Below are 23,798 nucleotides of genomic sequence, written 5' to 3'. Positions count from 1 at the left end.
TTGAGGATGCGTTCCCTGAGCTTTCTTACCTTCAATGCTTTCTTGTGGAATCGGTTGATTTTGAACAAATTAAAATTGCTTTGTTGCACAATCAAGCACCTAGAGGTTTCCTGAGAGTGGAATAGAAAACTGGCTTTTAAAGTGTTCCCAAGCGACTGCTCCCGAAATTCCTTACCAATGGGACATGATTGTTAGATCTCCTGGCATTCACAATTTAGAAGGTAATCTGTTCACCTTTAAGGATTGATTGGTTGTAGAAGAGAGAAGGGTTTTCTCCTATTAGAAGCAGGGTAGATTGGAATTAAATGAAGTTGATTTAAATCACGATTTAAAACATGATTTAAATCACGAGTAAAAAGGCTTGATTGAAATCAACTCGGTGGCTCAATGGCTAAGACACTGAGCTTATCGATCAGAAAGGTCAACAGTTTGGTGGTTCGAATCCCTAGTGCTGTGTAATGGAGTGAGCTCCCATTACTTGTCCCAGCTTCTGCCAACCTAGCAGTTCGAAAGCACATTAAAAAATGCAAGTAGAAAAATAGGAATCACCTTTGGTGGGAAGGTAACAGCATTCCGTGCACCTTCGGCGTTTAGTCATGCCGGCCACATGACCACGGAGACGTCTTTGTATAGTGCTTGCTCTTTGGCTTTGAAATGGAGATGAGCACCGCCCTCTAGAGTCGGAAACGACTAGCACATGTGTGCAAGGGGAACCTTTACCTTTACCGTTATTGAATTGGAGCCGGATACCAGGGGTTGGACTTTGATTGTTTGTGGCGATGTAATGATTCTAAGCTTATGATGCACTTAACTCTTTCCCCTAGCTCTGTTTGTTATTCTCCTATAGACTTCCATTCATAGCAAGGGAGCTGAGATAGATTCATATTTTTGAGCGAGTTAGTATGAGAAGATATATGACCCTGTGCATGGTATTTCCCTTGGAGAGCTTCACATGTTTCTATTTTAGGGAATTTATTTTGGAATGTAACTATACTGGCAGGGTTTGATTCCTAAAAAGGATAGTTAAATAAGGGCCTACCGGCTTGTTTAATGGTTTCTGTATAGATGAATTGCGTCTTTAAATTATACTTCGACAGGGAACAACTGTATTGATGGACTTTGTTTCCTTAAAGAAAAGTGCAGTGTGAAAGCTTTGTGGAACCGTTTAACTCTGCATATTTATTTCTGTACTGCAATAAATACAAAACTCTCCATTAAGGGAAGGTAAATGCTGCAGCAAATGTAAATGCATTAAATTTGAATGAGGATTTTGGGGAAATATTTGCTAATGAATTTGTTTGGGGTTGTTCATTGTGGATTAAAGGATTTGAGTCAAATGCTTATAGCTCCCAGTTCAGCTGGTACATCAAGACATGCTTTTACACCAGCTGTGAGCCAGGAATTGCTGTTATACAGGCAGTGTTCAGACCCAGGCTTCCCAAGAGCATGAAGCAAACTCCTTGTCCTGACAAAAAACAGTAAATTTATTAATTTACTGTGAATTCTGCTCCTTCACAACCAGCAAAATCTTTCAAGGGAGGATTTACAGTCACAGACCTTATCTGGCTTGGAGAGCTGCCAGGCTGATCTCTGCAAAACTTGGCAAGGAGTCTCGGAGAGTCACGAACCAATTAAGCCAACTAACTGTCTCCTGCAAACTCCACTCCCCTTTCGCTCCTCTTTTATTCCCTCTGGGAGGGGCCATTCATCGTCCACCTGTGGCCTTACTCCCAAGTCGACCCCTGTTCTTTAGCTGTTCCCTTTGTCCCATGCGCACAATGGGAACAGGTTCCAGCACTTCATCTGCCTCACTGTCCCCTAATCCTCTTTGTTGCTCTTCTCTGCACTCTTTCTAGAGTCCCAACATCTTTTCTACATCGTGGCGACCAAAACTGGACGCCATATTCCAAGTGTGGCCTTACCAAGGCCTTATAAAGTGATATTAACACTTCACGTGATCTTGATTCTATCCCCCTGTTGATGCAGCCTAGAACTGTGTTGGCTTTTTTGGCTGCTGCTGCACACGGCTGGCTCATATTTAAATGGTTGGCCACTAGGACTCCAAGATCCCTTTCACAGTTACTAGTAGTAAGTCCTCGATTTACGAACACAATTGAGCCCGAATTAAATCTTACAAAGATCACCTTACAGTTAACATTTGGCAACAATTTTGGAGCATGGGTAGTCCTTGACTTACAACAGTTCGTTTAGTGACCGTTCAAAGTTACAACGGCACTGAAAAAAGAGACTTGTGACCATTTTTCACACTTACGACCGTTGTAGCATCCCCATGCCCACGTGATTTACATTCCCACGCTCGGCCACTGATTCACGTTTATGACGGTTGCAGTGTCCTGTGGTCGCCTGATCCCTTTTGCTACCTTCTGACAATCAAAGTCAACGGAGAAACCAGATTAACTGAACGACCGTGTTACTAATTTCACAACGGCAGTGATTCCCTTCAGAAATGTGGCAAAAAAATAAATAAATCGTAAAGCGGGGCAAAACTCACTTAACAAATTTCCCACTTAGCAACATAAATTGTGGGCTCAATTACAGTCGTAAGCTGAGGACTACCTGTAGCAGTGGTGGATTCCTACCGGTTTGGACTGGTTCAGCCGAACCGGTAATGCTTTGGCGGCCTGGGTCGCTGGAACTGGCAGCGACCCATGCCTGCCATGCCCCCGAACCGGTTCCCCCGTTGGCACCGCCATCTTGCTTTTCAGTTCTGCGCATGCGCAGTTTTGTAGATCGAGAGATCTTTGCGCGCGCAAAGCTCACACATGAGTGAACCGGCAGTAGTGCTGGCCGGAACCCACCCCTGCCCTGTAGTTATATTATGTTGTTTTATTTTAATCTGCCTTGGATTATATTTTAGGAAAAAGTGTCTAATATGCAAACTAATATCTTGTGGAATTATTTTTGATTTTTGGCTGTAGAAAAAGCAAATCAATAAGGATGAGAGCAGGATCTGATTATTCTGAATAGAGAAGCTTTATCTGGACAAATGCAGCAGAGTAGAACATAGATAGATCATATCTGCTGCAGCTGAATTGCAAATAACCTTTAGCCGACTTTTCTGTTGCCGTTAACGTCTCCCAACTTTGCAAAACTTTTACGCGAACGCAGACCTGTCAAAATAAAATACAAGCGGAAAGTTGACGGGTCTGCGAAAGAAATGCTGAAGTACCACTAGAATATCTAGGCCACAAAAATGTGCCTGATCACTACACATGACCGTTTTATTATTTTTTGGTGCATGTGTTTGTACATTGTAAGGTTTTTGTTGTTGTTGCTGTTGTGACAGTTCCGAATGTTGCAATCGTTGAACATTGAAATATGACTCACAGCTGTAACTGGGTGGTGAAAGAAGACAATCTTGGAAAATACTTTACTTTCACTTTATTGTGTAGGAAAAAAAAGTTGAATTCGTTATGCAAAGTGTAGGTCGTATGAGCGTGATAAAGTAGAGCTAATATGGTTACGTCAGAGGGGATATTCAGCCAGCCAACTCTGGCACGCACGCATGCGCAGCAAAGCTGAACTGGGGCGGTGGCTCGTATGCCCACAGATGCCATCTGTAACACATGCGCATAGGTTTGCCATCACGGCTCTAGAAAAAGTGCAGAGAAGAGCAACTGGGATGATTAGGGGACTGGAGACTAAAACATACAAAGAGCGGTTGCAGGAACTGGGCATGGCTAGTCTAGGGAAGAGAAGGACCAGGGAGACAGGATAGCAATGTTCCAATATTTGAGGGGCAGCCACAGAGAGGAAGGCGTTAAGCTACAGTATTTTCCACGGCACTCGAAGGCCAGATAAGGAATAATGGATGGAAAGTAAACAAGGAGAGATTTATCCTAGAAATAAGGAGGAACTTTCTGAGAGTGAGAGCAATCAACCCATGGGACAGAAGTCGTGGGAGCTTCATCCCTGGAAGCTTTCAAGAAGAGACTGGACTGCCATCTGTCAAAAATGGTGTAGGGTTTCCTGCTTGGGCATGGGGTTGGGCTAGATGGCCTACGAAGTCCCTTCCAACTCTGTTAATCTGTTAAAGAGAAGCAGTCCTCCAGATGGGTACAATCTACTGTTATGATCCTGTATCTACAACAATCGGCTTGTAGCTAACCACAGACGTAAGGTCTTGTTTGTCATTTTTTTAGCTTGATTTGTGTTTGGTTTGCTGCTTCAGTGCTCAGCTATCAGTTCTTTGTGCTTGCATCCTGTTACGTCAGCCTTCTCCTGCCCACCCAAGCATCCTTCAGAAGTGAGGACCGGAGCTGCCAGAATGCTTTGCAGTGATGTTGGCTGAAGATTTCTGGGTGTCACACGGAACTGCCTCCTCACCCATCCCCTCAGTAGCTGGGTATGCATGTGAATCAAAACATTTTAGAGACTCAAGCCTTTCCCCCCCCCCCTGTGTCAATCTAAATGACCCCCAGTAAATTAATGTCAGGTTCCCCAAAATAACAAAACCAAACCCACAGAAAGACAAGTTGTCATGTGTTCAAAATTCAGACGCTTGGCAAGTGACTCATATTTATGACGGTTGCAGTGTCCCTGGTTCACGTGATCCCCTGTTTGTGACCTTCTGACAAGCAAAGTCAATGGGGAGTCCACTTAACAATCATGTTACGGACTTAAAATGCAATGATTCACTTAACAACCGTGGCAAGAATAGTCGTAAAATGAGGCAAGCTCATTTAAGAAATGTTTCACTTAGCCACATAGATTTTGGGCTCCGTTTCGGTTGTAATTCGAGGACTACCTGTATTGTTCCTCTCCTATAGACAGATTCTTGCCAAACTAAAGCAAGCTACCATCCCCGTAAAGCATATACTCTGGGAACTATTAAGGAGGAGCTGTCTTCACCCTCTTTCTCTCACATGAACTATCTGAACTGAGTTGTCTCTGGAACACACCTCCCACTCCTGGGAGCCTGGACCACATTCCCTCCAGAATTAGGCCCACTATCCCCACAATTTTCCCCATCATCATGGCCATTGGGAATTACAGCTAGTCCTTGACTTACAACCGTTTGTTTAATGACCAATCAATCTCATGGCAGCCTTGGAAAAAAAGTGACTCGTGATCATTTTCACACTTACCACCATGCAACATCCCCATGGTCTCATGATCAAAATTCGGACGTTTTTGCAACTGACTCATATTTATGACGGTTGCAATGTCCCTGGTTCACGTGATCCTCTTTTTGTGACCTTCTGGCAAGCAAAGTCCACGGGGAGTCCAGATTCACTTAACAACCGTGTTACTAACTCAATCTCAGTGCTTCATTTAACAACTGTGGCAAGAAAAGTCGTAAAAAGGGGCAAAACTCCGTTCACAGCTGTCTCGCTTAGCAAAGGAAATGTTGGGCTCAGCTGCAGTCATAACTTGAGGACTACCTGTATTATTGAGCTGTGGTGGCACAATGGTTAGAATGCAAAACTGCAAGCTAACTCATACCCCCCTGTCTGGAGTTCGATCCTGATCAGTTCAAAGTTGATTCAGCCTTACATCCTTCCGAGGTGGGTAAAATGAGGACCCAGATTGTTAGGGGCAAGAGGCTGACTTTGTAAACTGCTTAGAGAGAGCTGGAAAGCAATGTGAAGCAGTACAGAAGTCTAAGTGCTATTGCTATTTCATATTGTTTTCTTAATCATTACATTTATACACCATTGTTACTTCCGGTTCACTGCACATGCGTGAAGTTTCTTGTAAAATGTTCCGCGCATGTGCAGAACATTTAAAAAGGCCAAAAGAAATATATGCCGGCAACACCAGTGGCGACCGGGGAACCAGTTTGGAGGCAAGGCCAGGCTGGGTCGCTGCCAGTTCTGTGACCCATACCAACAAACCACTATCGGTTTGCCAGAACCTCCGCATTGGTCCTTCCAAAGTGTGACAATGCCAACACATCTTGAAGACACAATGTAGGGGAAGATGGCTCTAAAAATACTCCAGGTATGCATTAAGATGTACATTAGATAAAGCTAAAAGTTTCCCCTCGCACATATGTGCTAGTCGTTCCCGACTCTAGGGGGCGGTGCTCATCTCCGTTCCAAAGCTGAAGAGCCAGCGCTGTCTGAAGATGTCTCTGTGGCCATGTGGGCGGCATGACTAAACACCGAAGGTGCACGGAACGCTGTTACCTTCCCACCAAAGCTGGTCCCTATTTTTCTACTTGCATTTTTACGTGCTTTCGAACTGCTAGGTTGGCAGAAGCTGGGACAAGTCACGGGAGCTCACTCCGTTACGCAGCGCTAGGGATTTGATCCGCCGAACTGCCAACCTTTCTGATCGAGAAGCTCAGTGTCTTAGCTCCTGAGCCATCATGTCCCTAATTCTTTAAGAGCCCCCTACTCCAAGTGCGGCCGAGCAGAAAATGCAGCCTTTTGCAAAGGGCCAGAAAAAGTCGATCCTTACCAAGTGCTCTTGCTTTTATAAAACAAAATTTTTAAAAAAGGTCTCCATTAACAGAGACCATCTGATTATTAATTCCAAACGCCCTTAATTGGGACGTTTCCTTGAAGGAGAAGACAGGAGGAGTGGGGGAAGCACCATATTTAGATTTTGCTTGTAGTAGAAAGAGTCAGGAAATGAGCCGTAAAGAGTTTCGACAGTCCGAGAAGGAAAGAAAGAGGCGAATACAGAGGAGGTGTACGGGGACCGAGCGTTGAAGGGAAATTATTCCGATTACATCAGTCCATTTTTATTTTAAAGTCCACATGGAATAGCCTAACGCTTGAGCTGCTTTTGGCTCTTGCGATTTGCAGCAAACTTGTTAAGGCTTTCCGTGTGCTGAGCAGGAATGGGGGAGTAGCAGAAAACGGGTGGGGTGTGTGTGTGGGGGGGGGGGGGGGAAGAAAGTGGAGATTGTTTAGTTGACTTGTTAAAGCAGCCCAATGGCCTGGAAATGAAGCATTTCTTTCTTCCTAGCCTTCAGGACCGTGCAGGGCTTAATTTGACATCCACTGACATATTACAACTCTTATAAGGTTCTGGTGTTCAGATGGCCACTTAGGAATGGAGAGATTTTGCGGATAAGTTTCCAGGTTCTCTTGGCTCGGCTTGGGGTTGACTCCCTCCAGGCCACATGCACATACTTGGACGGTGATTTGGAGAGGACTTGTCAGATACCCTAAATTGCGATCACTTTCATTACATAACCAATCCGATCAACTCTCATAACAAGCCCCAGTTCCAGACATGTTTTCACCTCTTATTTTTCTATAACCGCATTCATTCACTCCTTTCTTCAGCCCTTCAAAGGTGTCCGGACCAGAGGTGGGTTGTTCCCATTTCGGCCTGGATTGGGCGAACCAGTAGTGGTGGCGGTGGGAGGCTCTGCCCACTCGTCTGGATGCTTCTGCGCATGCGCCAAAGTGTCGTGCGCGCGAGTGAACCCATAGTAAAAATAATGGAAACCCATCACTGGTTCTGATCTAGGCTTTTGAGAGCATGAAGCAGACTCCTTGTCCCGACAAAAAAAACAACACTTTTATTAATCGACTGTGAATTCTGCTCATTCACATCCAGCAAAGTCTTTCAAGGGCGGATTTACTGTCACAGACCTTATCTGCCGAGGTGGCATTCAGCAAGTTCTGAGTGGTTCTGGAGAACCGGTAGCGGAAATTTTGAGAGTGGGGAGGGAATGGGGATTTTGCAGTATCCTTCCCCGACCATGCCCACAAAGCCACGCCCACAGAACCGGTAGTAAAACCTTTGAATCCCACCCCTGCTTATTTGGCTTGGAGAGCTGCCAGGCCGATCTCTGCAAAACTTGACAAGGGGTCTTGGAGAGTCGTGAACCAATTAAGTGAACTAATTGTCTCCTGCAAACTCCACTCCCCTTTCGCTCCTCTTTTATTTCCTCTGGGAGGGGTCATTCATCGTCCATCTGTGGCCTTACTCTCAAGTCGACTCCTGTTCCTTAGCTGTTCCTTTTGTCTGGCAATTCTGCGTGTTTACACACTGGGAACAGGCTCCAGCTGTTTGTCTGCCTCACTGATGTCTGACTCTGAAGGCAGCTGATAACTGGCATATGGCTCTGGCCCCCTCTCTGCCTCCGACACAGAGCCCTCATCAGAGCCTTCCCCAGACTCCAGGACTGGGCCATGTTCCTCCCCAACCTCCTCTCTGACCGAATCTGCTGCCAGCTTCACTGGCTGCTGGCAGGTCACAACAAAAGGCTTAATCTAAGCTAGAATTCCAAGGGGCCCCTGGAAACTTTCAGTGCTGGGACTCCTTTTTGTCTCTCATAAGTGGAGAATATACTGTAGGTATTCTTGGCCTGAATTGAAATGTTCCTTCAGCTTTCATAATAACCGAGTTGGAAAGGACCTGGAGGTCTTCTACACCTCTGTTCAAGCAGGAAGCCCCACACCATCTCTTCTTGAAAACCTCCAGTGCCAAAAGACGCACAACTTCTGGAGACAAGTCATTCCACTGATTAATTGTTCTGTTGGGAGATTTCTCCGTAGACTAGGTGGCTTCTCTCCTTGATTAGTTTCCATCCATTGTTTCCTACCTTTCGGTGCTTTGGAGAATTGACTGATAGGTCTTCTAGTCCAACCCCCTGCCTAGGCAGGAAACCCTACCCCACTTCAGACAAATGGTTGTCCAATCTCTTCTTAAAAACTTCCAGTGTTGGATCACCTACAACTTCTGGGGGCAAGTTGTTCCACTGATTAATTGTTCTCACTGCCAGGAAATTTCTCCTTAGTTCTACGTTGCTTTTCGCCTTGATTAGTTTCCACCCATTGCTTCTTGTTTTGACTTCAGATGCTTTGGAGAATAGGTCGACTCCCTCTTCTTTGTGGCAGCCCTCAGATATTGGAACACTGCTATCATGTCTCCTCTAGTCCTCCTTTTCATTAAACTAGGCATAACCAATTCCTGCAATCTTTCTTCATACGTTTTTAGCCTCCAGTCCCCTAAGCATCTTTGTTGCTCTTGGCTTTCTAGAGTCTCCACATCTTTTTAACAGCTTGCTTCATTTCCTGCAAATATTTCATTATCAAGTTAGTTAACATGAGTAGTAGGGAGCAAGAGGCTGACTCTGCAAACCACTCAGAGAGAGCTGTAAGGCACTGTGAAGCGGTATATAAGTTGCTATTGCTAGTACGTGCTTTACTTATCTATGACATTTCTACCTTATTCTTCCTTGGTGCAATCATGGAGCTATTTACTCATGATTTCCAGAAGAAGTTACAAAGGTCTTACAACCTCAAGCAATTTCTGTACGTGGACTCAATACAATACAATACAATACAATACAATACAATACAATACAATACAATACAATAGCAGAGTTGGAAGGGACCTTGGAGATCTTCTAGTCCAACCCCCTGCCTAGGCAGGAAACCCTATACCGTTTCAGACAAATAGCTATCCAACATCTTAAAGACTTCCAGTGTTGGGGCATTCACAACTTCTGGAGTCAAGTTGTTCCACTGATTAATTGTTCTCACTGTCAGGAAATTTCTCCTCAGTTCTAAGTTGCTTCTCTCCTTCATTAGTTTCTACCCATTGCTTCTTGTTCTACCCTCAGGTGCCTTGGAGAATAGTTTGACTCCCTTTTCTTTGTGGCAACCCCTGAGACTCAAATAAGGGATCTTCTAAGTCAGTCCCATAACAAGCGCATTAGCAGAACATGCTTTGCTCATGCCATTACTCCATTTTTTTCTTCTTCTGCCAGTGGTGTGTATTCTTCTAATCTACTTTGGTAGTTTGCATAATATTTGTGTTCGGAGTAACCAAACAGAAAAATAAGAACATCTGCAAAAGTATATTACGAGCTCCCTAACCCAGTCTTTGAAAACATTGAGTATCGTGATGTTTGTTGATGTTAATTTGTGTTCTTCTCTGGGTTTTTTGGTGCTGTTTTATTGACACAGGATTGCGCTGGGTAAATTTTTCAGTGAGTGCAAATGAAGCTGGCGAGAACAGCAGCAAAAAGGAAAACTCTCAGCTTCTCAGCTTCCCGATTCAGTGGAAGTCATTAATATTTATTTTTTTAAAAAAACCTCTTGATTTGAGAGTTGGCATGCAGGATTTCTTTTTATTGAAAATAAAATAAAATATGAATACTGCTAATAAAATAGTGGCAATGAGTGCGATGTTTAGGTATTTACACATCCTTTGATTATTCCTTTGCAAGTTCTGAGACGGTCCTTGACTATTGAATTTAGTCTCGTCTTCCAAGTTTGTTATAGGTTTATCAAAATATAAAATACAAAGACAAATAAAAATAACGGGGAAATAGGGGAGGAGAAGGGGAAGAGGGGAAAAGAAAAGAAAAAGCATTGACTTCCAACTCTTTTTAGCACAGGAGAATAAGAAGGAACATAAAACCTCTCAACTTTTTACTTTTATGTAATATAATATATGCTAGCCATTTCGATAACAAAACTATCTAATCAGCAAAATCAAAGTCTCGGGTTTTTTCCCCGCCTCAAGCACAAAGTCCAAAAATGGTTTCCTGTAAATATTGCATTCAATGTTGATCTGCATTCTGTCTTCCTTTTCTTTATACTAATAATGAAGTATGAAGGTTGATTTCATAGAACGTTAAGACCAAGACAACTGTGATTTTAAAAAGAAGTCCTGTTCTTAAGTCTAGACTGGACATACCCAATTCCTGCAACACTTCTTCATCTGTTTTAGCCTCCAGCCCTCTAATCATCTTTGTTGCTCTTTTCTGCACACTTTCCAGAGTCTCAAACATTTTTATTTTGTTCACCATATTTTAAAAAAAGATGTGGAGACTCTAGAAAGAGTGCAGAGAAGAGCAACAAAGAAGATCGGGGGACTGGAGGCTAAAACATATGAAGAATGGGTGCAGGGATTGAGCACGCCTAGACTAATGAAAAGAAGGACTAGGGGTGACATGATGGCAGTCATCCAATATTTGAGGGGTTGCCACAAAGAAGAGGGGGTCAAAGCACCAGAAGGCAAGACATTAAACAATGAATGGAAACTATTCAAGGAGAGAAGCAACCTGGAATTAAGGAGAAATTTCTTGATCGTGAGAACAATTAACCAGTGGAACAGCTTGCCTCCAGAAGTTGTGGGTGCTCCATCACAGAGGCTTTTAAGGAAAGACAGGACAGTTACTTGTTTAGATTGGTATAGGGCAGCGATGGCAAACCTTTTTTGGCTCGTGTGCCCTAAGTGGGGGGAGCGCAGGGGGGTCGTGTGCAGGCGTGCCGCACCCATAATGCAATGCGCGACACACACACCCCCAGTGTGCATGCGCACACTACAGGCACGGCCCCCCATTTATTGCATGCTTTTTTCGCCCTCCCCAGGCTCCAGAGGCTTTATAGGAGCCTGGGGAGGGTGAAAACAGCATCTCCCCCCCCCGGAAGCCCTCCGGAGGCTTCAGGGACCTTCAGGATGCTTCCCTGAAGCCTCCGGAGCAGTCAAAACGAACCTCAGAGCAAACCGGAAGTCCATTCCCGAACTTCCGGTTTACCCATAGGGCTGGTTTTTTGTGCTCCGGAGGCTTCAGGGAAGCTCATGAAGCCCCCGGAGGGCCTCGGGGGGGGCAGGGGATGCTCTTTCCGCCCTCCCCAGGCTCCTATAAAGCCTCTGGAGTCTGGGGAGGGCGAAAAATGGCTTTAAAAAAGGGTGAACTCAGCTGACAGAGCAGCGCCTTGCGTGCCCTGAGAAATGGCTCCATGTGCCACAGGTTCGCCATCACTGGTATAGGGTCTCCTTTTTGAGCAGGGGGTTGGACTAGAAGACCTCCAAGGTCCTTTCCAACTCTATTATTCTATTACTTCGTTTTACTTTAACCTCGGCTGATCTTCCTCCAATTCCTGTTTTGTTAAGTTCTCCATGACTGCAACTTTAATCAGAAAACCAGATGCATTAAAATAGGAACATGAATTTATCCTAACTTATATTTGGTGCTGCCTCAGTCTCTGTCTCTGTCTCTCTCTGTCTTATGTCATTCCCCTTATGAATGCTTGTGTTTTCAAGTTGAATTTGACAGCCGGAACATCTCAGAATGTCTTCATCAAAGCTAAGTTTCTTAGAAATCACTTTTGAAGGAAGTGATCACAATTCATAGCTGGACATGTGCTGCATATGCCAAGTGCTTTACACTCCTGAATATTTCCATTTAGCGAAGGGCATCAAGATTAGAACAGAGCATTCTTAAAGTGGCAGCATTTTACAGCGGCTACCGTGTTTCCCCGAAATTACGACATGTCCTGATAATAAGACCATGCCATATTTTTCCGGTGGGCAAAAATATACGCCCTCCCCCAATAATAAGCCCCCTGGACAACCCCCCCGTTCCAGCCAGGCAGAGCGCCACTCACCAACCATATCCCGAAGGCACAAAGCCGCAGGAGCTGGGGGGAGGGGGGCAAAGGCATTGCTTGACGCCTTTGGGATACTGCTAGGTTGGTGGGTGGTGCTGTGCCCAGCTGGAGCAGGAGGTTGCTGGTCAGCTGCTCTCATGAGCAGCTGCCTGGCAACGCCCCTTTTCAGCCTGGCAGAGTGCCACTCACCAACTCAGTAATATCCCAAAGGCGCTAAGCCACATGGTGCTCTGCCCTGCTGGAAAGAGAAGTTGCACGAGCACTTGTTCTGCCTCCAGCTTGCACGGCTCCCAGCCTCAACATGACCAGCTCTCCCTGCAGGGCAGGGCCAGGCCACCGCCACAGCGCTGCTGCCACCGCAGCCCTGCTGCCGCCACCGCCACCATGCTCCGAACATAACCGGCTTCCAAACTCCGGAGATCCGCTGTCGAGTCTTCCGGCAGCGGCCGCTCTGGGACTACGCTCTATGGTTGTGGGCTGGCTGTTGGAAGGCTCTGGTGGGACAGAGAGTCTTCCCGCAGCCAGCCCACAACCATAGAGCGTAGTCCAGAGCGGCCGCTGCCGGAAGACTCAGCAGCGGATCTTCGGAGTTTGGAAGCCGGTTATGCTCAGAGCATGACGGCGGCGGTGGCAGCAGGACTGCAGTGGTGCTGCCGCCCTTGCCCAGCCCTGCAGGGAGAGCTGGGCATGGTGAGGCTGGGAGGTACGCGAGCTGGAGGCAGAACAAGTGTTCGCGCAACCTCTCTTTCCAGCCGGGTAGAGCACCATGCGGCTTAGCGCCTTTGGGATATTACTGGGTCGGTGAGTGGCACTCTGCCCGGCTAGAAAGGGGTGTTGCCAGGCAGCTGCTCGTGAGAGCAGCTGACCAGCAACCTCCTGCTCCAGCTGGGCACAGCGCCACCCACCAACCTAGCAGTATCCCAAAGGCGTCAAGCAATGCCTTTGCCGCCCTCCCCCCAGCTCCTGAGGCATTGCGCCTTCGGGATATGGTTGGTGAGTGGCGCTCTGCCTGGCTGGAAGGGGGGGTTGTCCAGGGGGCTGATTATTGTGGGAGGGCATATATTTTTGCCCACAGGAAAAATATGGCATGGTTTTATTATCAGGACATGTCGTAATTTCGGGGAAACACGGTAGCCAATGTAAAACGCTGCCACATTAAGAATGCTCTGATCTAATCTTGATGCCCTTCACGACAGCACAACACAGCCGTTTGCCCCTAAGGCTGTGCCCGGCTCTTCGGGCGCCCGCTCACAAGAGAGCAGCCACCCGGCTATCCCAAACCAATAAGCCCCCCCGATAATAAGGCCCAAGCAAAATTGGGGGGGGGGAGGTCAAAAGAAAATAAGACCCTGTCTTATTTTCGGGGAAACACGGTATATATTAAATCAGGCAATAAAAACTTTTCTTTTTTTAAAATATTGATTTCTTTAAAACAGAGTCTCTTTCAAACTAAGCTAAACTCCAGGTGGCCAATTGGGCATACAGGTAATTCTTGACTTACGACCGGTCACTTAGCAAGTGCTGAAAGTTTTGACAGACTTACCTAGGCACTATTCACGACTCGGATTCAAATTCTGCTGGTTGTCTTCTCCCCGTGATGAGATGGTTGCATTTTGGGTCTCAGCGACTGACTCATATTTGTGGCTATTTGCAGCTTCTTGTGGTTGTGTGATTGTGTTTTAAGGTGGGGATTTTTCTGAAAATCGGCAGTCGTTTTTTGGCAAAACTGGTTCCATTATCATGTGGGTATATGCATAATGGTTATCTTTTGAGAGCTGAATAGAACGAAACTTTATTTATATTAACGTATGCTGATTAGTGTACGTTTAAAGTGACAATGAAGTATTGTTCTACATGTAGTCCACGACATACGACTACAATTGGGCCCAACATTTCTCTTGGTAAGTGAGAGAGATTTGTTAAGTGAATTTTGCCCTGTTTTATAACCTTTCTTGCCCCATTTGTTAAGTGAACCGCTTAGGTTGTTAAGTTAGTAACACTGTTGTTAAGTGAATCTGGCTTCCTCATTGACTTTGCTTGTCAGAAGGTCCCCCCAGGACAGAGCAACCGTCATAAATGTGAGTCGATTGCCTAGTATCTAAATTTTGATCATTGGGATGCTGCAATGGTTGTAACTGTGAAAATCGGTCATAAGTTACTTTTTTCAGTGCCATTGTAACTTTGGACGATCTTTGACAACTTTGATATTCCGCTCCATTATTCATTGCCTTGCATAATAAACACAGCATTCACTTAACAACCACCGGAAAGAAAGTGCAGGTTGGAAAGGGTGTTGGGCAATTCCTATTGTGCAGGGGTGTCCAAACTTGGCAACTTTAAGACTTGTGGACTTCAACTCCCAGAATTCCCCAGCCAGCAGAGCTGCCTGGGGAATTCTGGGAGTTGAAGTCCACAAGTCTTAAAGTTGCCAAGTTTGGACACCCCTGCTATTGTGGCTAACTGGCTTTCATCCTGTGTTGGATCTTGGGGGAGAGGCTGCTTCTAATTCTAATCACTCTGCTTTTGTTAGCTGTCAAACTTTGCTGCAAGCAGTTTAGAAATATCCTGCCTCAAATGGATTTCTGCCTGCAGTATTTGTTTTGCTTATGAATAGAGCCGCCTAGATAGTTGCCTTATTTCCATAAGCTCTTTATCTCTTAAGGGCTTGGCATCTGCTGCGGGCTGCCTCTAAAAAAAACATGTTTCTCCATTTCTCATTTAGGGAAATACAATATTCTGTCTTTGATTTGATTTGATTTGATTTGATTAAATTTATAAACCGCTCCCTCTCCCCGAAGGGACTCGGGGCGGTGTACAGTCAAAAGTTAAAACACCATATATATACATAGAGGAGGCATCAAAAACCCGTAAAAACGGATTACATAAAAATCTGTACAATATTGTACAGGAGGAATTGTAAAATATTCCTCCAAATTTTTCGTTCTTCCAGGATAGGAGTATCAAACTCGATTTCCTTGAAGGCCACATCAGGGTTGTGTTTGAACTCATGCTGGGCAGGGCCAGCTAGACATCACTCATGTCGGGGCGCCTGTGGCGGCCCGAGCACTCTGCCAGCGAAAACGGGCTCCCGAGCTCCATTTTCGGCTGCAATGGCTTCCTGCAACCCTCTGCCAGCGAAAACGGAGCTCTGAACAGCTGCCTTGGCCCTTGTGAGCTCTGTTTTTGCTGGCAGAGGTACCGCAGGCTGATCCTTTGCGGTTTCCAGAGCAGCTCCATGGGCCAGATATAAGCACCCCACGGGCGGGATCCACCCCCTGGGCCTAGAGTTTGACACCCCTGTCCTAGGAGGTAGAGTGGGGCTTCCCACAGCATGATATGTTGAAAAATATTTTATGAGCAGAATCCGATACGCTGCCAATCTTTAGAAGAAACAGAACCATTGCCAACTCTCTGTGTCCGGTGTAGATTACTTCTGAGGTAGAAGTCTTTCTGCTATTAATCCACAATGAAAATCCAAAAACAAGGGTGAAATGCTACTGGTTTGGACCCGTTCGCCGGAACCGGTAGTAAAAAAAATATGCTACCGGTTCGTGCAAACTGGTATTTTTGATGATCTGCTGTGACACACGATTTATATTAGCTAGAATCATTGGATTTCCTGCTTTCTAGCTAATCTCAATCGCCTGGCACAGTGGATTCCCCCCCACCCCTCGCTGTTTAACTTACCTTTGCATGTGCGCTTGGTAGCAGGCTCATCCCGTTTTAACGCTCTGCACAGTTTTAACGCTCTGTGGAGGTGGCGCGTGTGAGTGAACCTACCATTTTAACACTGCACAGTTTTAATGCTCTGCGGAGGTGGCGCGTGTGAGTGAAGCTACCGAACTGGTAACAAAGACAAGTTGATTTCACCCCTGTTCACAGAAATATTAAATCTTAGGAATGTCTACAAAAATTTCTGCCCGTCCCGTTATTCTGAAGCCGAGATGGTCTGAATGTTTTTTGCCTCACCTTGAATAGGCATCTAAGCGGGGTTCTTTTTAAATTAGCACTAACTGGAGGCCTTTTCATTCATGGACAGTTTCCCCCCGTTGCATTTAAGATTTTCAATGGCCAAATTAAATTGAAATGGATATTTGTGTCTCGTTTTGGGTGCCGGAGGGAGATCCAGCTATACTGTAGATTTACCCTAAATCTGAACTCTTGTCTATTGTTTGGTGGGAAGAACAGATGTTGCACTGATTTAGCAAAGGGGAAAAACATCATGATTGATGGCAATATTGGTTGCCAAAACCTCTTAAATTTTTGAAGTCAAACGATGATACGAAATGAATTGGCTTTTAGCATATTCTGCTGTCAAAATGTTACTCATTCTGTTCCCTCCCTTCTTCCTTCCTTCCTTCCTTCCTCCTTTCCACCCATTTGGCTGCTCTGTGGTCTCTTCTTGTTCTTCTCTTCTTGAGAAGAAATGTGGTTGGCAAAATCATGAAGTGCTTGGCAAGGGAGTTTACAAGACAAAGAAGGCTCTGTTTAATACAGGAAACAAAGGTGCTATCGCTTCTTCCGCTCCCTTTGCAGTGTTCTCTCAAGAGAGTTTACTGATAAGCTTCAATTCATGGCACGTTGCACAGATGCTTTGCTCTCCCGCAGTGGCCTTATATACAAAACTCTTTTAAATGTAACTTTTGGCAACGGATTGGCTGTGTGCATTTTTTTTGTTATCTGGCCAGCTTTCCCTCTGCCCTGCCCTGGTGTATCTTTTAATATGATGGTTTGAAATCTCTCCCGCAAGAGAGTTGGGCTTAACTTAAAGCCAGACGGACGAATGGGCCTTGACTCTCAAAAAGCCAGGGAAGTTGGTTTATCTGTTTTTGGCTTTGTAAACGGCAATAGTATTTAGGTTTATATATAGAGCCCCAAGGTGCTTTATGGCACTCTCTGGACCGGGGTGTCAAACTTGATCTCATTGAGGGCTGCATCAGGGTTGTGTTTGACTTTGAGGGGTGGGTGGGTGTGGCCAGGGTGGGCGTGGCCAGCTTGATGTCACTCGTGTCAGGGGCACCTGTGGTGGCCAGCAAAACTGGGCTCCGGAGCCCCGTTTTCGGCTGCGATGGCCTCTTGCAACCCTCTACCAGCAAAAATGGAGCTTGGGGTCACTGCCTGCAGTCTTCACAAGCTCCGTTTTTGGCTGCAATGGCCTCCTGCAGCTCTCTGCCAGTGGAAACGGAGCTCAGGAGGGCCGCACGCAGCCCTCCAGAGCTCTGTTTTCTCTGGCAGAGGCACCATGAACTGGTCCTTTACTGCTTCCAGGGCGGCCCCATGGGCCAGATCTAAGCCCCCCGTGGCCGGATCTGGCCCCTGGGCCTTGACTTTGACACCCCTGCTCTGGTGCCGGCAAATGGGAAGTGGGAAAGGGGCAACGTTTGAAAGGGAAGGTGCTGTAAGTCATATTGAACCCAGCTGAGACAACCTTGAACCCCATTAGGATCAAACTCCAGGCTGTAAACAAACCAAAAATGTGCTGGTTGGTGGTGTGTGTGTGTGTGCATTGTGAGAACTGAGATCTTGGTGACCTGTGGTTTTTCTCTTTCTTCTGTAATCTCCAGCCTTGCACAATATTGGACCATGTTGACTTTTACAGAGTTACAGAAGGTATTGTCAGGGTTCCAAATAGCACCCCAAAGTAAATCAGAGTCCGAGGCAAAGTCTCGCTCAAAGTTCCAATTTATTAAGAGAGCCATGTTGGCACATCTGGGAAAACCAGAATCTGAAAGCTTCCCGGTTTTCTCTACCCAGTTGAAAGTTCAAGATCTTGTCCCCACACCCACAGGACCATCCCATGGTCCAATCTCCCACTGCCATGCTGGCACTTCCACCCATCCAGTTCCGGTTAGATGCAGAGGTGCAAAGACAAAGGATGACCTTGGCTTTCTAGAAAGAATTTTGTTATGGCTACATAGCATCTAACTCTATACAATCCCTCCTCCCATTTTCCCACAATAGAAAATGCCTAGTAGAATAATAGAAAGTGTGTCAGGCCAAAGACCCAAAAGAAAAGATGGCTGCCGGCCTGACTGCTACACTTAAATTTGCCACGGCCCCTCTTGCCGTACGACAACTTGCTGGAGGACAAGAGTTACCCAAACGATAAAGAAACAGTGGAATCAAATCATGAAAGAAAGGATGCAAACGGCGAGACAGAATGAAATGTGAAAAATGAAAACAGGGTTTTAAAATTTATTTTGAATAATGAAATAGAATTGTTAGATTGTCTTGTAGCAAGTTGTCCCGTGGGGAGCTGCCAGTGGCGAGTTTTCCTGCAGCCTGTTGGCCGCAGTGAGTTGGCTGTGGCAAGTTGTCTCATTCTGTGCTCAGAGACAACTAGAAGGATTCGCTCCCCTTTTTCTGCCTTCTCCAAAAGCTGCATTTCCTTGTTTCTCTTTGCTTTTCTTCCCAGTTAGCGTTGGGCATCCAGCGCTAAATTTCCCAGGCTCTTTTTCCCTGTTCTGTTTTCCTTCTTCTTTTTTGTTGTTGTTTCTGTTAGATCGGGTGAATGATGAGACAGGACTCAGGCTTCAGTGACAACAACAGCTCTTTATTCAATAACTGTGTACAGATCCAGCACTGGCCTGTCTGACAGCCAATCGGCTTTGAGTATTTCCCCGCCGGGACGGAGGACCTTGGTGGAGCCTATTGCTCTAGTCTCAATATCTCTTAGTTTCTGCTACAAGTGGAGAGTACAATAAGATGAATCTGTGGTCCCTTTATATAAATGGGGGTGCCTAGTCTTAAGAGGCCATGAATTTTAATTAGCGGTGATTAATTCAACTAATATGAGATACATTAACATTGCCAATTTTGGAGGAAGGCGGCTGGGTGTTTATACACACACCCGTGCACAACAAAAAACATTGACTAATGTTGTGATTGTGGTGGGATATGCAGGATTGGTATCGGCTGGAATTGGCAATCCTATGTTGACACAGTCAGAAGCTGAGCGGATGTGTGTGCGTGTGTGAATACTCAAAATACAACAGCAACAACAACATTTTACACACACACACAAACACACTTTCTTTTGGCAGAGGTCTCTATTGCTGTCCAATTATGGAACTCATAAGTTTGCAGAGAGGAGGGTGCTGATATTTTTAAATAATTTTTATCTTTACTGACTTTTAAAACACATCTTGAAAACGGGCTTTTCATGACTGTTTTTGCTTCCTCGTTTTTAGATTGCTTTGTTTTTATTTGTTAGTTAGTTTAAGCTTAACGTACTGAGTTTGAACTGAAATTTATTTTCACGGTAAACTGCATCTGGTGATCTACATATAGTATACCGTATTTTTTTTTAAAAGGTATAATTAAGGTTTGTCTTTCTGTGAAGTTAAAGATGGCGAGAATCATGTAAATACAGTTCTGAAAAATGTACTTCCCACATCTGTAAACGTGTGCGCTAACAAGGAAATTGAAATCCTGGGAAATGTTGTAATAGTGGTTGCAACCAGCTTCCTGTATTTTGCAACAGGAATTGGTTAAGGATTACGGAATTACAGTCAGGTTTAGGGCAGGAAGCCTCTCAGTCCCTCTATTCGGAGTTAGATTGAGGCTTGTTTTCAAATGTTTATTACAAGTCTTGTCACTGGCAGTGATTGATGCTCACACAATACTTAAGTGGGAGTCTGCCAGAAAACCCAAACTTAAGTACAGGTAGTCCTCGATTTACAACAGTTCATTTAGTGACCGTTTAAAGTTACAACAGCTCTGAAAAAGTGACTTATCACCGTTTTTCACACTTACGACCATTGCAGCATCCCTGTGGTCACAAGATGCCTGCCAGTTTGGTTCATATTTATGTCCCGAGGTCTTGTGATCTGCTTTGGCGACCGTCTGACAAGAACCGTTAAGGGATTCACTTAACAACTGTGGTAAGAAAGGTCGCAAAATGGGGCAAATTCACTTAACAAATGTCTCACTTAGCAACAGAAATGTTGGGCTCAATTGTGGTCGTACATTGAGGTCTACTTGTCATCATTATCATCATAGCAATAAGAGGGGATTGTAAGGAAGATAAAAAGGATAATAATAGTACTACAGCCATTCATCACAAGTAAATAGACATAGACATTAGAGAATTAGGTGTTCAGCCGAGTAATGGCACAAGGGGAAAAACCTGATCCTATGGCTAATTGTTTTGGCATGCAATGCCTTATAGCGGCGTCACGAAAGGAGGAGTTGAAAAAGTTTACTTCGAAGATGTGAGGAGTCTGCAGATAATTTATTTTATTTTATTTTATTTTATTTATTTTATTTTATTTGTCAACAAGCAAACAAGTAGGAAAAACGCATGAAAAACTTGGCACAAATAAATGGATAAAGATAAGCAAAACACAGCCGTAAACACATAAAAAGAGTACATATAAATGGGGACAGTAGGACAGGGACGGTAGGAGCACTGGTGCGCTTATGCACGCCCCCTTTACAGACCTCTTAAAAAATATATAAGGTCCACGGTAGGCAGCTTAAGGTAAAAGGTTTGGGGGTTAGAGGAACTAACAACAGGATCAGGTAAGGTGTTCCACACATTTACTACTCTGTCGCTGAAATCATTTTTCCTGCAATCAAGATTAGGACGGATTGCGTTTAGTTTGTCTCTATTGATGGCCCTTCTGTTATTGCAGTTGAAGTAAAAGTAGTCATTAAAAGGTAGGACGTTACGGCAGATTATTTTGTGCACTAAACTCAGGTCAGAATGCAGATGGCGTAGTTCAAGGTTATCCAGGCCTAAAATTTCAAGCCTGGTGGTATACGGAATGTTATTACGAGCAGAGGAGTTGAGTACTGCACTTGTGAAATACCTCTGGACCCTCTCTAATCTTTTAATTTCTCAGCCTTCCTTCTGACCCACACAATACACAGGTTCTCTACAGAAGGGAGGCTAAATAATAAATTGTCCCGATTTCCTAATCCATGGTGGCTATGAATTTCTTTTTCGAATGAGGACACAATCTAACAACCGCTATCTCATAGGTGTCAACCTCGATTTCATTGTGTTGTGTTTGACCTCGGGGGCACGGAGTGGGCATGGCTGGGGTGGGTGTGGCCAGCTCGCCGTCACTCGTGTCTGGGGCGCCTGTGATAGCCCTAGCGCTCTGCCAGCGAAAACGGGCTCCCGAGCTCTGTTTTCGGCTGCGATGGCCTCCTGCAACCCGCACGCAACCCTCCTGAGCTTTGTTTTTGCTGGCGGAGGCACCGTGGGCTGGTTCTTCACAGTTTCCAGGGCGGCCCTGCAGGCCAGATCTAAGCACCCCGCAGGCCGAATCCGGGCCCCGGGCCTTGAGTTTGACACACATTTTCTACCTAAACAGGTATCACACATTGCAGCACCTTGCTAAAATAATTCCTCGTAACGGAATTCTTGTTGCCTTGGAAAAAGAAAAACACCCCGTCATATATATTTATCAGAAATATTTTTCCCCGTTTTACCCCAAACAGATACTGAAGCAATCGTGCACGGAAATCTTAAATCTGGAACCCTCAAGCGTTTGTGTAGGAGGTGAGTGTGCGACTGGAAAACAATGTGAAAATATTGACAATCCTGCTGTTACATCCTTGGGCAAAATGTGTAACTGTACTTCCATATGCTGAGTAGGAAGATGCGAAGGAAAGGAACTTTCCTTTCCTTGCTCCAGTTTGCCAAAGCCTGCGTTAACAGATTTAAGCTCTTGCAGTTTCCTCTCCTTGGGAGTTGCAGATTTAAAAGGAAGGCATATTTACAGTAATATTGCATTGCGTACGTGGTGGGACGAGCAACCTGGGGAGATTCATTAAGTTTTTCAACACCTAGGATTTTCTGAATTATAATCAATGTCTTCTTAGGTCATCTCCTCAATACTTTTGTGAAATAGAGAGACTAAAGTACCTTTTCTTCCTTGGGAGCACAATCTGTGTCTGTATTTTTCAAATTTGGTAGTTGGAAGATGGATGGACTTCAACTCCCAGAATTCCAGAACATGCTGCCTGGGGAATTCTGGGATTTGAAGTCCACTGTTGCTAAGGTTTGAGAAACATTGATTTTCATACGTCTCAGTCTTCCCAGCAGTGGTGGCTTCCGGATCCCGGTGCAACTGGTACAGTGCAACAGGGCCGGGCGTACACCACATGAATGTGCGCAGCACACGTGCATGAGCATGCAGCACTCACATGCGTACTTACCACCCACAATGCTCCACGACGCCTCCGCGACGCTCCAGCTGTTTGGTGGAGCGTTGCGCAGGCGCCATACACTCGGTGCGTGTAAGCCCCAAATAGCTCAAATACAGGTAAGGAGCGCAGGCGGGCGACTGGACCCTCCGGAGCACTGTACCGGAACGGTACCTGGTGCTCCTAGCAGGCACTGGTACGCCCGTACCGGGGCGTACCAGTTGTAACCCACTAATGCTTCCCAGCCAGGCTGGCCTTTGCTGAGAATGCTGGGAGTTGAAGTTTACACAGCTGGTGAGCACACCAAGTTGGCACAGGCTGAACCAAAGTCTGTAGATAGTCCTTGACTTGTGGCTGCAATGGAGCCTAACTATCACAGCCGTAATTTATGAGGATTGTAAAGAAATCATCATGTGGCCAAACTGATTTTTAAAACCTTTTTATATTTATTTATTTTATTTTATAAACTTCTTTGTTGTTGTGGGGAAACATCTTTTATTCCCTGTGACACTTAGCGATAACTGCTAGAAATTATTATCATTCTTTTTCGTGGATATTTAGTGATATTTCCTGACCAAAATGTGAAATATGAGGATTATTGCAGAAAAAAAGAAATGAAAGGGCTTGTATAACTGTTTCTTCTTTACGGAATCTAATTTCACGAGTTCTCAATTAGACTGACTGTCGATGATGGAGTGAGTGACTGGACTGACTTATTCCATTTCCCCTTGAGTATTCTTGAGCCAGGTTCTTTGTAAGAAATTGTTTTAATTCATAAAAGCCTTTGTGCCTAAGAGCATAGATTTTCATCTCCTCTTCCCCCAGTTCCTCTTTCCATGTTTAAAGTCAAGTCATCAATGTTTATTACAGTCAAAGACCAGGGCAAGTTAAAAAACATTCAAGAAATATCCAGTTAAAAATTCCAGAATAAAATGATAAACAACATAAAATCTATATTAAAAAAAATCGTAATTTGGCATCCAACTTGTCAGTTGCAAGTGAACCAAAAACAACATGGCCTAACTATAATATAATATCAATCCTTAAACTCTGAAGGCCTACAGTCATTAGATTACCAAAATGCAAGAGAATGATAATACAAAAGGATTTGTTAAGTTAGTTGTGTAAAATAGCTATGATGGATTAACCCCCACGTTCTGACAAATCTACAGTGCTATTTTGGGGAATCCCATGTTTAAAAGTACAATAATAATACAATACAGAGTTGGAAGGAACCTTGGAGGTCTTCTAGTCCAACCCCCTGCCTAGGCAGGAAACTCAAGTCCAGCAAGAATTAGGATACCA

At 44.9% G+C, this 23,798-nt stretch overlaps 1 protein-coding gene across 1 annotated transcript in view; it reads left to right on the top strand.

Moving 5' to 3' along the window:
- The window catches only part of ANTXR2 (ANTXR cell adhesion molecule 2), a 165,236-nt gene that overhangs the window by 24,239 nt on the left and 117,199 nt on the right, over nucleotides 1-23,798 (top strand). The window contains exon 8 of the mRNA XM_081960413.1: nucleotides 21,786-21,846. Within this exon, the coding sequence (XP_081816539.1) occupies nucleotides 21,786-21,846 (61 nt within the window). The remainder of the gene's footprint in view (nucleotides 1-21,785; nucleotides 21,847-23,798) is intronic.

Source organism: Natrix helvetica, assembly GCF_964273705.1.
Source record: "Natrix helvetica genome assembly, chromosome: 7".
Lineage (NCBI taxonomy): Eukaryota > Metazoa > Chordata > Lepidosauria > Squamata > Natricidae > Natrix > Natrix helvetica.
This window is presented reverse-complemented; position numbering and strand designations above follow the sequence as displayed.